Source organism: Diabrotica virgifera, chromosome 2 (genome assembly GCF_917563875.1).
Source record: "Diabrotica virgifera virgifera chromosome 2, PGI_DIABVI_V3a".
Taxonomy (NCBI): domain Eukaryota; kingdom Metazoa; phylum Arthropoda; class Insecta; order Coleoptera; family Chrysomelidae; genus Diabrotica; species Diabrotica virgifera.
The window spans coordinates 75586271-75603042 of record NC_065444.1 but is presented as its reverse complement, the minus strand read 5'-3'; the positions used below and the strand labels follow the sequence as shown (position 1 = coordinate 75603042).

The 16772-nt window shown below is 32.3% G+C and overlaps 1 protein-coding gene across 1 annotated transcript in view; it reads right to left on the bottom strand.

Annotated features, from left to right (window-relative positions):
• Positions 1-516: 516 nt before the first annotated feature.
• Positions 517-16772, bottom strand: part of LOC114333517 (DC-STAMP domain-containing protein 2-like) — a 186374-nt gene continuing 170118 nt past the window's right edge. The window contains exons 14-15 of the mRNA XM_050643805.1: positions 2423-2742; positions 517-631 (exon numbers count right to left, since the gene is read on the bottom strand). Of these exons, the coding sequence (XP_050499762.1) occupies positions 608-631; positions 2423-2742 (344 nt within the window). The 3' untranslated portion in view covers positions 517-607. The remainder of the gene's footprint in view (positions 632-2422; positions 2743-16772) is intronic.

Genomic DNA, 16772 nt, shown 5'->3' with positions numbered 1-16772 from the left:
ACCGTGAAACAACCATCGTTTTCAGAAAGTTATACAAACGCCGGTGCACTCAGTACATAGTACCTACATTTGTCGTCTCAGGTTAGCAATCAAGGAGTTCATCCACTACGTCAACCTATTCTCGTCTCATTTCTCTTGCCACTATAATGGACATATCCCTCTCTTCTTTTTTTAAACGTAACCTTACTGTGTCTTTTTTCTTCTCTCATATACTCTTTCTTTTACCTTGACTATGAGCACCTCGGCAGACACTCTTCTGTATGCACATGCCACCTTCAACACACTCTTCCTACTTGCTCAAGTGAGGTAAACACAAGCAACTTAAATTGTTAACTTACAGTCTAACTAATAATTACCAGTTTTCACCTTCCTATATTTATCTTCTTGTCGTGAAATAGTTTACTTGCTAGAAGAAACTAAAATAAGGAGGGTATGTTCATAATGAACAGGATTCGATTAAAGTAATATGCTTATGTAATTAAGCAGTAAAGTGCAAACAAACTCTATGAAATTTTGTAAGGTAGTGTAATTAAACAATAATTAAAAAGACATGTTTAACAATAAATAATATTAATAAGTTAGGAATCCGATATTTTCTTGAATTTTCTCATTTTTCTTTTTGAATTTTATACTAAAACAGAAAATTTTGATTAGTATTTATACCTCCTAATAAATAAACTAGATGCACTCAAAAATCTGTTAAAAATTCAATATCAACATGCAGACCAATACTAAGACAGAAACAGACAACGAAATTGAATAATTTTATGAAAAACTGCTTTAAGTATAAACTAAATTACCTCAATAATAGCGTAGGCGCAAAATTTCGGATCAATGCTTTTTAAGTGCATTCATTTTTTTTCTAATTCTGAGTAAATTAATAAATATTTTTGAAAAATTTAAACGCAGAATGAAAGGTTACATTACTACTGACGGCCAAAAGTCCTTTAGAATAAACAAAAAGTTTCTTTTGAATGAGATAGTTGAAGTTAAAAATCAAACTAAATTTTCTCTTTTTTTTGCCCCTGTAACTTATTACAATAAACATTATAGAAATTTTCAGGGACTTTCGGCCCTCGGTAGTAGTGTATTATTTCATTCTGCGTTTAAATTTTTCAAAAATATTTATTAGATTTCCAGGATTCGAAAAAAATGAATGTATTTAAAAGGCATTGACCCAAAATTTTGCGCCTACACTCTTAAACCGCAAATTCGCAGATGTTACTAAGACCGTGGTATGTATACAGGTGGAAGGAGTAGAAGGAGGAACAAACAAACGAGGATAACTATTGAACTAATGTAATTCTTATTACACTTCCACATACTCATACAACACACCCACATAGATGAGTTTTCCATAAAGCAATAAAAAATTAATATTTTTATGAATTACCTTAGCGTAGGCGTGAGTCTAAAAAGTCGTATGTACTAGTAATGGGTCTGACAGTTATGATTGTCAAGTAGAAGTTTTGTCGCAAAAACGTCGTTTGAGATTTAATTTTATAAATTATTTAATAAAATCCTAATAAGGTAAATTTAATAAAGTTGTTTAACCACGTAATAGTTCACTTAATCCCTGAACCCACTTCTTATGCCGGAGGTAAAGGGCACTATGTCACAAATTTGTAATTTTACAGGAGAAGCGTTTTAAGTTTATTTTTGCGTTTCTTTGTTCACTTTAATCCCTTGTCTAATTTATTCTTCAGATTAACTTTCAAAATTGGGTTATTTAAAATACATATTGTGATACTAAACTTGATTTATTTTTAATAAAAAATTAAAACACAATATAGTGGACATAGTGCTGTTTACCTCTTCAAGATCTTTTGGGTCATGCTACTAGATTTTTACTAAAAATGTATTATACAATGTTAAACTTTAATTTGTTTCTCCTTCATGACAAACATTACAGGGTAAAGTGTAAAACTTAATATTTTTTTTTCTCTGATTCTGGCTTTGGTTTAGAACTAGAACCTTTAGCCACGTAATTGTATAACTTATCACTAAGTCAGGGGAGTAATGTGTAGTGTGTGTGTTAAGTAAGTGTCTTGTTACTTTGCAAAGTCGACGTCATTGTCTTTGCAAAGAGACGCTAATTGTTTCCGAACGTCTGCGGTCCCTAACTTAATATTTGTTTACATTTAACGACAGGGATACAGGGATGTACACAGAGGTATAGGGTTTCATGTCCACATGGTGCCCTCTGCCTCTAAACAAAATGTGACATGATACTTTTTATAAAGTGCTTATCTTTGTTATTTTATAAACTAGGACATAGTGCTTTATACCTCTGTGTGGAGAATTAAAAGTTCATTATAACAGCAGTATGATCCCAATATTGGCAAAAATGGACATAGTGCCCTTTACCTCTGGCATACAGACTTAGAAATACAACAATATGTACTAAAAAAAAAACGAATACCTTAGGCATAACTTTTCCGAAAAACATTTTCAACTTATTAGACTTTTTCTTTTCTTGTCCGCTTGTACCACTATCAAATTGTGATGATTCTCCTTTATTACTGACATCTTTTAATTCTATGTTCTCTGATTCTTTATAATTTTTTGAGGATGTTGCTGTACCCATATCTATGAGTGAATCTACTTCAAAAGGTTGTTCGTACCAATTGGAGTTAGTAGTGTTCTCTTCTTCGTTGGAACAGTCTGTTGGGAAATTACATTTGGAAACTTGATGGTCACATGATGATATACATTGTTTAGTTTTTGTAGAGTGCCTTTCACCTAGAAACGACAATAATAGATCCAACAATTAATTTGGTTTGCTAAAAGTTGGTTGTTTTTTTTATTGGCTTTAGGATTAGACCATGCGGCCAGAAACAAAGTAAATAGTACATACATAAACATAATATATCTTATCTAAACTATCTAATTAGAAATCTAAGTTAAGGTTATCTAAGTCTGACCGACCTTTTTGTTAAGAATAGATATAATAAACATTTTATTTTTAAAGTGAATTTTTGCTAAATTAATCTTAATAAAAATTTTGGGATAAAGACAAGGGTCACACTTTTCTCATTCAAGGGTTTTTCTTTTTTCTTAAGAGGATCGGTACGTATTTTCGGCTGCAATGCTATTCAAATGGGGATTCATTTTTTTCGAATCCTGAGAAAACTCATAAGTATTTTTGAAAAATTTAAACGCAGAATGTAAGATTATGTTATTAGCGAGGGCCGAAAGTCCCTGAGAATTTCTATAATGTTTATTTTAATAAGTTACAGGGGTGAAAAACTAAGAGAAAATGTAGTGTGATTTTTAATTTCAAATATCTCATTCGAAAGAAACTTCTTATATATTCTAAGGGACTTTCGGCCCTCGATAATAATTTATTCTTTCATTTTGTGTTTAAATTTTTTAAAAATATTTATTAGTTTTTTCAGGATTCGAAAAAAATGGACGACACCATGTCCGTGGAAATCGAACATTCGCTATCTTTGTCATACAACGCACTCCTTCGAATATAATGTTATGACAAGACTCAAGACAGTGACAAGTAGAGATGTCCGACCCGCTATTTTGATATAGCAGTTCATTCTGCTACTGCTTTTTAATGCTTTTACGATGATAATAAAATCAATCAAAAAGTTGTTTATTAAATAGTATTGATAGTGTATTTGAAAAATAATAATTGATTTAAGGCGTACAATTAATAAAAAGTTATTTATTGGTTATATATTGTTTATGAAAAATCCAAGTATTTCAAGTCATTAAAGTTCAAATAAAGAGTTTGTTCCGATAACCGTAAGTAGGTACGAGTTTAGCTCAGTAGCTATACGCTGTGAGCTTCGCTGGTGTCGCTCCTGGCGGATTACTAATTCAACTTTCACCGGTAATTTTTAAATTTATTATTTAATTGTTATCGCTTAATATTTACAACGCAAAAAAGTAATTAAATTGTAATCGATTTTTTTAAGATTTTGCTAATCATTTTGACATTCTATTGATAAAATATGAATTTCTTACTTCGGATACTTTCACAATTATCGTATAACAAAAGCAATCTGCTAGCAAAAGACTAAGTTTTCAATCTAATGCCACATAACACAATATAATGTTACTCTACATCCCACCAGACTGAAAACAATGGGAACCTTCTCTCGTTACACCTCCGAGGCTTCTACAATTTGCAAGTCATTCATTAGTCTCAGCATTCGTTATGGCTTGCAAATTGTAGAAGCCTCGGAGGTGTAACCAGAGAAGGTTCCCATTGTTTTCAGTCTGGTGGGATGTAGAGTAACATTATGTTGTTTTATGTGCCATTAGATTGAAAATTTAGTCTTTTGCTAGCAGGTGCCGCTAGGGCATCAATGCCATTTCGTTCGTTGCAATCCGTGACTGCACGCCGGGATTTATTTTGGTTGGATCAGGGAGAGCAGCATATATGCCTCCTGATGAAAGACTAATAAGTTTCGAAACCGGTAGAGGTGCTTGCTGCACTCTCTGATATGATGCGGCTGTATTTTCGTTTTGCAACGAAATTGAAAATGGTTATTCATTTTTGACCAAGGAAATCCTTTAAATGGTAAAAAAATTTTTACATGAACATGTATTATGTAGTTACTTAAAATTCCAAACGATGGATAAAATTTATAAAAATAAGGCACTTAGGCACTGCATGTTTCCCCCGTTAAGTGGGTTGCTAAACAGGTGGATTTGTCTCTACCTGACGAATGTTGAATGGCAACTGAATGACAACAACAAGGATGCTGCCTGTCACCAACCTTATTTATGTGTTCAAACTTTATATAGATAGAACACTAAAACCTGTAAAAGAAATGTGGATAGATAGCAGTAAAAATTGACAACTATATCCTAGCCTTTTGGTTGCCGATGATCAAATAATTTTAGCAGTAGACATAGATGACGCCGTCTACATGAGAAACAATATCATCTTCTTCTTTTTGAGTAGACATGGCTCTGCCTGTTTTTCTATGTGCCTCGAGTAAGTTGTCATTCCATCGTTTTCTTGGTTTTTCCACTGATCGTTTTCCTATTAAGGAACCGTCTCTCACCGTTTTATTACTACATTTGTTATCATTTGGCTTATGTGGTCATTTCATTCTACTCTTCTGATTTTACCCAGTTATTAATGTGGTCTACCTTGCATCTCTGTCGTATATCTGCACTTTTAGCTCTATCTTAGAGTATCTTACCATCGATTTTTAGAAGGGTTTTCATCTCTGCTGTTTCTATCATTCTTTTGTCCTTTATTTATCAAGTCACTATTTTTAAAAATGAATAATATAGACATTATCTTAACATCTGAAAGCCATGCCACAGAAAGAACGGTTACTAAGATACCTTACTATACTGTGTACTACTCAAACCATCCAGACGGAGGAGCACATGCAGGTTCTGCCGTTATTATTAAATCAAAAATTAAACACTATGCAGTCCAACCTTACATCACGGAAAAAATCCAAGCAGCAATCATTAAACTCGAAACAAATACCTCTCTCAGTGTAGAATCTATCTACAGCCCACCTAGACATCCCATTTCAAGCGAAGAGTATCATGATTTTATACAAACTCTTGGATCCAAATTCATAGTAGCAGGAGACTGGAACGCCAACCACACCACTTGGGGTTCCAGATTAATTACGCCTAAAGGTCGAGCATTAATGAATACTATTCAACAAAATAACTTAAGATATTTATCAACGGGAGAACCCACATACTGGACTACGGACCCCAACAAAATCCCAGATTTGGTAGATTTTGCTGCAACAAAAGGGATATCTGACATCCATAGTGCAATAGAGTCAAACTTCGATTTAACATCAGATCGCAGCACAATAATAATAACTTTAAGCACACACATAATATGAAGAAGATTAGCACCCAAACTGTCAACTAAAGAAACAAACTGGGATATTTTCCACAATTCTGTAAATACAAATATTAGACTAGATATTAGGATAAAAGAAAACCAAGGGGTAGAGAAAGCAGTAGACTATTTAACAACAGTTTTACAAACAGCAGGGTGAGAAGCAACACCACAGCGTCAAAGAAATGTGCAAGAAAACCAAAATATCCCCCTCCAGATAAGAGAACTTGTAGCAGAAAAAAGAAGAGCTCGACGCATATGGCAACAAACGAGAAATCCATTAAATAAAACGTATCTTAATAGGATAAGTTATAGACTAAATAGAGCACTACATGGGGAAAAAAACGATTCCTTCCAGTTTTATGTTTCCAACCTCTCACGCGAAGACCACTCTATATGGAAAGCTACAAAAAAATTTAAACGACCGACAATAACAAATTTACCTTTAAGAAAAACAGATATGACCTGGGCCCGCACAAATGAAGAAAAAACCACAGTATTCGCATAGCATCTTGCAACTGTATTCTCAGCACCAGAAAACAATGAAGATGAAGATGACTATATAAAAAGGTACCTCGAAACTCCATGTCAACTATATCTTCCTCTGACAGCATTTACTCCGACAGAGGTTCGACAACAAATAAAAATGCTAAATCCTCAGAAAGCCCCTGGCTATGATTTGATATCAGTGGTGTTATTAACAGTAATATACAACAGCATACTACGTCTTCGCTACTTTCCAATACAATGGAAATTCGCTCAAGTTACTATGATTCCGAAACCTGGTAAACCCACAACACAAGCAAATTCATATCGCCCTATAAGCCTACTCCCAATAATGTCGAAAGTATTAGAACGACTGCTATTAGATAAAATCGAGCAAGTTTTCCCCATAAACGAAATTATACCACAACACCAATTCGGATTTAGACGTGAACACTCAACCATCCAACAATGCCACAGAATCGTAAATATAATTAAAACAACTCTTGAAGAGAAAAAGTTTTGCGCTGGAATGTTTCTCGATATAGGCATTTGATAGGGTATGGCATCAAGGTCTCCTCTATAAACTGAAATCACACCTAACAGACCAACTATACTTTATGCTAAAATCGTATCTTACTGACCGATACTTCCAAGTCAAAATTGAAGATAACTTCTCAAATTACCACATCATCCAATCTGGCGTATCACAGGGTAGCGTTCTCGGCCCATTTCTGTATCTGATATTTACAGCAGACGTTACAACCAGAAATGATACCTTCTTAGCTACTTTTGCCGATGATACGGGAATCTTAGCAGTGGATGTCGACCCTAATGTAGCATCACAAAAAGTACAAAAACATTTAGACCAATTACAAAACTGGCTCAAGCGATGGAAAATAAATGTTAATGCCAGCAAATCAGTACAACTTACAACCAGAAAATCTGCATGTCCTCAAGTTTCTATAAATAATACTCCGATTCCCATCAAACCAGTTGTCAAATACTTGGGATTGCATCTGGATGAAAAACGCATATGGAGAACGCGCATTAAAACTAAACGTAAACAATTAGATCTTAAACTAAAAAATATGAACTGGCTATTTAACAAGAGGTCTCAGTTATCTCTTGAAAATAAGCTGCTTCTGTACAAATCTATACTTATACCAGTTTGGTCATACGGAATAGAACTATGGGGCTGCAGTAAACCTTCAAATACGAAGATACTCCAAACATTCCAGTCCAAAATACTCCGTATGATAAGTAAAGCTCCATGGTACGTATCAAACCAGACACTTCACAATGATCTGGACATCCCACTAATCAAGGACTTTATAAAGAATCATTCAATAAAATATAAAAATCGCGCCACTGACCACACCAACGAATTGATAAATAATTTGTTCACCCAACCACTTGCTGAAAGAAGACTGAAAAGAATATGGCCAGACGATCTAACACAACAATGCCTAGAGAACCGTCACTAGACGGTACCTAACTCATGTTAATTGACTTACATACCATTTAGTTATTATTTTGTATATAGAGTAGATTGTAAAAATGCAGTGTAGGTATCAAAAAAAATTATCAGGTCGTATTTCTGCTGCGTACGTCATTATTGGTCTGATGGTCATATTGTGTCATTCAAGCAATCTGGGGCTCTGTTTGCTTCATTTACTTGATCTTCCGCTTCTGTTTCGAGCTTTACATAACTAGATAGTGTGATGCCTAGATATTTAAACAATAGATAGAGAAAGAAACGAAAGAAAGAAACTATAGATAAAAAAGATGAAAGAAAAATTTGGAAGCGGGGATTTGGAAAATAATGATGATCAAACGTAATACATTTTCATTGACTGCAACGCAGAAGACTTGGAGATAAATGATAACTCAATAAAACAAACAAATGAATATACCGGTACACCAGTTCCAAACAGTAACAAGTCTGAATTTTAGTGATTTGGAGTTAAGTATTGGAAAGTTCTTCAATAACCAATATTTATGAGTTCCAAATGGGAAAACTCTATAATAGCTTTCTGTGAAGATGTCACACATATATTTTGTCATAAAACGGTAATTATTCTAGTTCCAAAGTGTAACAATTCGAGTTGTTACCCTGATTTCGTAATTAATGATTTTTGACTTTTTGACTTGTTACACAATCGCCGAGACAGAAGACGATCTCCAAAGATTAATACACATCTTTAATAGAACAGCCAAGAAAATATCAGCAGAAAAAACCAAATGTATGACAACATCTAAATACCCACTACGATGTAAAATCGGAATTGATGGGAAAATAATAAAGCAGGAAGCAAGGTTTAGATATCTGGGAATATATATAACCAGTTACGGAGATGTTGAAGAGGAAGTACGACAACAAAGCATAAAAGCAAGTAAAGCGGCGGGATCTCTTAATGACACAATCTGGAAGAACAAACACCTAACACAAGATACAAAAGCAAGAATCTATAAAGCAGCAATTAGACCTATATTGACATAACGGCGGAGACAAGACCTGACACATCTAAAACGAGACGACTACTAGAAGCAACAGATATGAAAATACTACTAGGCCAGGGTAATAAGACAAAAATATACCCTGTTCGTGACACTCGAGCAGCCAGGGTACTGAAGCATTTTTTCGACAAGTAATACCTATAGGAACAAATTGTAACTATTTCCTCTGGCGGCTATTTTTAATTATAAACAATTAACTGTCAAAAAATGGCATTTTTCCCATTTTTTTTCAAATCAATGGAAAACAGTGAAAATTATGATTTTTTTAGTACAAATATCTTTGAGATTATGGAAAAGACTTTAAAATGACATATTACAAAGTTTGATGTACTCATTTATTGTTAATATAATTGCCAAAAAAGGTCGGAATTGCAAAAAAAATTATTTTCGCAATAACTGCTGTAAAAATTAGTGTACAGGTTTGAAATTTTTGTCAAATGAGAGTTATTTGGTGCTTAATATGTGATAAAAATTTCAAAGCGATTCATTCAATTGTTTAAATTTTATTCGAATTGTTTATCTCAGTGAGCATTTTTTTGCACTAACATAAGTCAGAAAAAATGACGTTAGAACCATTCCACAGGTGTCAAATGGAAGAGCATGAACTATATTTTCAACTTGGTTTAAACAAAGCGAATAAAAAATGCATTTATTAGTAATAAATAATTGTGCAAAAGTATCGTAAATCTTTCCTTATAAACTTTTTGAATAAATTTTTCCAAAAAAATTAACTTTTTTACCCTGTTTTAAGTGCACAACTACCAAGTAATGTTATTTATATCATAATTGATAAAAAATTGTAATAAATATATATATATATATATATATATATATATATATATATATATATATATATATATATATATATAAAATAGATGAAATAGAGAATGTGGAAAAATCCCCTTACGAACAATTCACACATCCACCATTTCGGGCTGGGAAAAATTTTTCGAATAGAATCAAAGATCCAAACACCAGTTCTTAGAAATGTGTTTCGCCCTCTTCAACCTCTCTGGGCTCGTCGGTAAAGACAAGAGGTTGAATATCTTTAGACACATTCTAATCAAAAAACAACATTCGAGAACTAGACATAGAAGGTGCGTAAGTCTACGGCAAATCCGACAATGACAGTCTCAAGTTTTAATTCCCTAATTACTTAAAGTAAGTAAAATATATGTTTAAAAACATAAGATGTAGATCTTTGAAACACACTCAGTGAACCAAAGATCCAAGGTTATTGGTTTAACGACCACTCGTACGAAATCAAATAGATGAAATAGAGAATGTGGAAAAATCCCCTTACGAAATTTTTCCCAGCCCGAAATGGTGGATGTGTGAATTGTTCGTAAGGGGATTTTTCCACATTCTCTATTTCATCTATTTGATTTCGTACGAGTGGTCGTTAAACCAATAACCTTGGATCTTTGGTTCACTGAGTGTGTTTCAAAGATCTACATCTTATGTTTTTAAATATATATATATATATATATATATATATATATATATATATATATATATATATATATATATATATATATATATATATATATATATATATGAGATGTAGATCCTTGAAACACACTCAGTGTTTCTACATCTATGTATCTTATGATCTACATCTTATGTTTTTAAATATATATATATATATATATATATATGAGATGTAGATCCTTGAAACACACTCAGTGTTATATATATAATTTATATGTTATGTTATATATAAATATATATATTTAAAAACATAAGATGTAGATCTTTGAAACACACTCAGTGAACCAAAGATCCAAGGTTATTGGTTTAACGACCACTCGTACGAAATCAAATAGATGAAATACCCATCTCATATGTGGTCTTCCTCTCTTTCGTTTATATGTCCATGGTCTCCACTCTGTAATAATTTTATTCCATCTTTTGTCTTTTTGTCTAATCGTATGACCGGCGAATTTGCATTTTAGTTTAGCTGTTTGACGATTAGCATCTTTAACTTTTGTGGTATTTCTTACCCAGGAATTCCTTTTTTTATCTGACAGTCTTACGTTGATCATTTGTCTTTCCATTGCTCTTTGTGTTTTCGCAATTCTGTCCATATTCGCTTTTGTGAACGTCCATGTTTGACATCCATATGTAAGGATCGGAAGAATACATTGGTCGTAGATTTTCGTTTTTAGATATTGAGGGTATTTTTTATTCTTCAATATGAAGCTGAGCCTACCAAACGAGGCCCACGCTAACTTCGTTCGTCTCTTTATTTCTGCGGTTTGGTTGTCTCTATTTAATTTTATTATTTGTCCCAAGTATATGTATTCATTCACTTCCTCTATTTGGTTTTGTTTAATTACGATTTTTAACTCATCCTCTTGATTTGTTATCACTTTTGTTTTGCTGTAATTCATATTTAATCCAACTTTACTGGCTTCGTGGTCTAGTTGTTGTATCATTATTTGTAGTAGAAATCATATTAATATTAATATTTTAATATAAATTTCGATGTACTATGAATTACAAACAAGCGTTACGGCGCGGTAAATTTGAATTACTCCTCTTGGTTTAAAAACAGACCAGGATACCTTTATTTTATTGTCCTGCCAAAGGACCAGTTCTAAAAATTATCTTTGCACGATTCATATTTAAATACAGAATAAAATAATGCTATAATATAAAATATTGTTATAAAATAATGCTAAATAATATTAACCAGTAAAATGGAATATTTTAAGCCTTGCAACTGCGCGCATTTTTCTCCTAATATTATTTTGTGCATTCAAAATTTTGTCACAGGGTGGATTACAAAATTGTAACCGTCAAAATTCGAGAGTGAATTACCTAAGTGCTTCTACGACATCCCAATCCCCATTTGTTCTTGTCATGTATACCTTCTTCAGTGACGTCTCTTTTTTCCATTGCTGTTTTTATTTGCTATTGTTACGAGGAGGGCTCCCAAATCATGACTTACAATAAATAAACTTTGGGATATACATGATTTCGGACGTCCCCTCTTAACATTTAACGAGTGGTAGTTTGTTTATTTGTAGTGCATCTTTATTGTGATTTTAATATAGGAGTGTTTTTTTTTTTCCATTTATTTGGTTTTCATTTCCAAGTTACCAGCGCTATTCTTGTCTCATCCATTATTCGCGTATGTACTTACCAGATTAATTTTCGTTCTCTATTTCGTCATTTAGTGTCTTCTTCACATTTAGTAGTTCTCTAATTCGTTCATTTCTGACTTTGACTACTAGTGTTAATCTACAGATTCTTCTCCAAACCATTATTCCCATTGCATTTATTCTGATTTCATTTTGTTATTTATTACCCAGTATCTAAGCCAGGCAGTGACCAGCCTTTCTATGTCTTAAAGATATTGGTATTTAGTTTTGCTTGTAAAATCGTCGCTCCATATAATCGAGTGTAATTGTCGTGTTACTATTCTAACTTTTTTATTTTATTTATTATAATCGTTTCATTTGAGATCCTGTATTTGTTCAAATTCTCTTAAGTATGTATCTTTATACCAGTTCCATAGTGTGGCAAGTCTTCTTCTTCCTTCTTGTATGTAGGCTTTAAAGCCTGTTTCTTCTTCAATATTAGCCTCCTAAATTGTTTAAGTTATCGCACCATCTTTTTGTTGGTCTGCCAATTATACTTCTTCGTCCATTTGGTGACTATCCGTCACTCTCGTGCTATTCGTACTATTCTATCCTCTGCCATTCTACTAATGTGTTCGTTCAACGCCTGTTTCCGTTTTGTCACCCATCCATTTATGTCTTCTACATTGCACGATCTTCTTATGTTTTCGCTTCTCTCCCTATCCAACAGACTTTTCCCTGATATTCGTCGTATAGTCCAGGGTAATAAGGTTTTTTCCATGGCACTCGAGCAGCCATGGTACTGAAGCGTTTTTCGACAGGTAATACCTAGAAGAGCAAATTGTAACTATTTCCTGCGTAGGATCTGGCGGCCATTTTTATTTATAAACAATTAAGTGTCAAAAAATGGCATTTTTCCCTTTTTTTCAAATTAATGGAAAACAGTGAAACTTATGGTTTTTTTAGAACAAATATCTTTGAGGTTATGGAAAATCTTTAAAATGACGTATTACAAAGTTGGATATACTCATTTATTGTTAATATAATTGCGAAAAAAGGTCGGAATTGCAACAAAAATTAATTTCGCAATATCTATTGTAAAAATTAGTGTACAGCTTTGAAATTTTTGTAATATAAGTGTTCTTTGGTGCTTAATATGTGATAAAAATTTCAAAGCGATTCATTTAATTGTTTAAATTTTATTCAAATTGTTTATCCCAGAGAGCATTTTTTTACAATAACATAAGTCAGAAAAAAATGACGTTAGAACCATTCCACAGATGTCAAATGAAAGAGCATGAGCTATATTTTCAACTTGGTTTAAAAAAAGTGAATAAAAAATGCATTTATTAGTAATAAATAATTATGCAAAAGTATCGTAAATCTTTCCGTATAAACTTTTTATTTTGTTATGTAAGAAATTATATATATATATATATATATATATATATATATATATATATATATATATATATATATATATATATATATTTAAATAGATGAAATAGAGAATGTGGAAAAATCCCCTTACGAACAATTCACACATCCACCATTTCGGGCTGGGAAAAATTTTTCGAATAGAATCAAAGATCCAAACACCAGTTCTTAGAAATGTGTTTCGCCCTCTTCAACCTCTCTGGGCTCGTCGGTAAAGAGTGTGTTTGGTTCACTGAGTGTGTTTCAAAGATCTACATCTTATGTTTTTAAACATATATTTTACTTACTTTAAGTAATTAGGGAATTAAAACTTGAGACTGTCATTGTCGGATTTGCCGTAGACTTACGCACCTTCTATGTCTAGGTCTCGAATGTTGTTTTTTGATTAGAATGTGTCTAAAGATATTCAACCTCTTGTCTTTACCGACGAGCCCAGAGAGGTTGAAGAGGGCGAAACACATTTCTAAGAACTGGTGTTTGGATCTTTGATTCTATTCGAAAAATTTTTCCCAGCCCGAAATGGTGGATGTGTGAATTGTTCGTAAGGGGATTTTTCCACATTCTCTATTTCATCTATTTGATTTCGTACGAGTGGTTGTTAAACCAATAACCTTGGATCTTTGGTTCACTGAGTGTGTTTCAAAGATCTACATCTTATGTTTTTAAATATATATATTTATATATAACATAACATATAAATTATATATATAACACTGAGTGTGTTTCAAGGATCTACATCTCATATATATATATATATATATATATATATATATATATATATATATATATATATATTTAAAAACATAAGATGTAGATCATAAGATACATAGATGTAGAAACACTGAGTGTGTTTCAAGGATCTACATCTCATATATATATATATATATATATATATATATATATATATATATATATATATATATATATATATATATATATATATATGAGATGTAGATCCTTGAAACACACTCAGTGTTTCTACATCTATGTATCTTATGATCTACATCTTATGTTTTTAAATATATATATATATATATATATATATATGAGATGTAGATCCTTGAAACACACTCAGTGTTATATATATAATTTATATGTTATGTTATATATAAATATATATATTTAAAAACATAAGATGTAGATCTTTGAAACACACTCAGTGAACCAAAGATCCAAGGTTATTGGTTTAACGACCACTCGTACGAAATCAAATAGATGAAATAGAGAATGTGGAAAAATCCCCTTACGAACAATTCACACATCCACCATTTCGGGCTGGGAAAAATTTTTCGAATAGAATCAAAGATCCAAACACCAGTTCTTAGAAATGTGTTTCGCCCTCTTCAACCTCTCTGGGCTCGTCGGTAAAGACAAGAGGTTGAATATCTTTAGACACATTCTAATCAAAAAACAACATTCGAGACCTAGACATAGAAGGTGCGTAAGTCTACGGCAAATCCGACAATGACAGTCTCAAGTTTTAATTCCCTAATTACTTAAAGTAAGTAAAATATATGTTTAAAAACATAAGATGTAGATCTTTGAAACACACTCAGTGAACCAAACACACTCTTTACCGACGAGCCCAGAGAGGTTGAAGAGGGCGAAACACATTTCTAAGAACTGGTGTTTGGATCTTTGATTCTATTCGAAAAATTTTTCCCAGCCCGAAATGGTGGATGTGTGAATTGTTCGTAAGGGGATTTTTCCACATTCTCTATTTCATCTATTTAAATATATATATATATATATATATATATATATATATATATATATATATATATATATATATATATATATAATTTCTTACATAACAAAATAAAAAGTTTATACGGAAAGATTTACGATACTTTTGCATAATTATTTATTACTAATAAATGCATTTTTTATTCGCTTTTTTTAAACCAAGTTGAAAATATAGCTCATGCTCTTTCATTTGACATCTGTGGAATGGTTCTAACGTCATTTTTTTCTGACTTATGTTATTGTAAAAAAATGCTCTCTGGGATAAACAATTTGAATAAAATTTAAACAATTAAATGAATCGCTTTGAAATTTTTATCACATATTAAGCACCAAAGAACACTTATATTACAAAAATTTCAAAGCTGTACACTAATTTTTACAATAGATATTGCGAAATTAATTTTTGTTGCAATTCCGACCTTTTTTCGCAATTATATTAACAATAAATGAGTATATCCAACTTTGTAATACGTCATTTTAAAGATTTTCCATAACCTCAAAGATATTTGTTCTAAAAAAACCATAAGTTTCACTGTTTTCCATTAATTTGAAAAAAAGGGAAAAATGCCATTTTTTGACACTTAATTGTTTATAAATAAAAATGGCCGCCAGATCCTACGCAGGAAATAGTTACAATTTGCTCTTCTAGGTATTACCTGTCGAAAAACGCTTCAGTACCATGGCTGCTCGAGTGCCATGGAAAAAACCTTATTACCCTGGACTATACGACGAATATCAGGGAAAAGTCTGTTGGATAGGGAGAGAAGCGAAAACATAAGAAGATCGTGCAATGTAGAAGACATAAATGGATGGGTGACAAAACGGAAACAGGCGTTGAACGAACACATTAGTAGAATGGCAGAGGATAGAATAGTACGAATAGCACGAGAGTGACGGATAGTCACCAAATGGACGAAGAAGTATAATTGGCAGACCAACAAAAAGATGGTGCGATAACTTAAACAATTTAGGAGGCTAATATTGAAGAAGAAACAGGCTTTAAAGCCTACATACAAGAAGGAAGAAGAAGACTTGCCACACTATGGAACTGGTATAAAGATACATACTTAAGAGAATTTGAACAAATACAGGATCTCAAATGAAACGATTATAATAAATAAAATAAAGAAAGTTAGAATAGTAACACGACAATAACACTCGATTATATGGAGCGACGATTTTACAAGCAAAACTAAATACCAATATCTTTAAGGCATAGAAAGGCTGCTCACTGTCTGGCCCAGATACTGGGTAATAAATAACAAAATGGAAATCAGAATAAATGCAATAAGAATGATGTTTTGGAGAAGAATCTGTAGATTAACACTAGTGGTGAAAGTCAGAAATGAACGAATTAGAGAACTGCTAAATTTGAAGAAGACACTAAATGACGAAATAGAGAACGAAAATTACTCTGGTAAGTACATACGCGAATAATGGATGAGACAAGAATAGCGCTGGTAACTTGGAAATGAAAACCAAATAAATGGAAAAAAGAACACTCCTATATTAAAATCACAATAAAGATGCACTACAAATAAACAAACTACCACTCGTTAAATGTTAAGAGGAGACGTCCGAAATCATGTATATCCCAAAGTTTATTTATTGTAAGTCATGATTTGGGAGCCCTCCTCGTAACAATAGCAAATAAA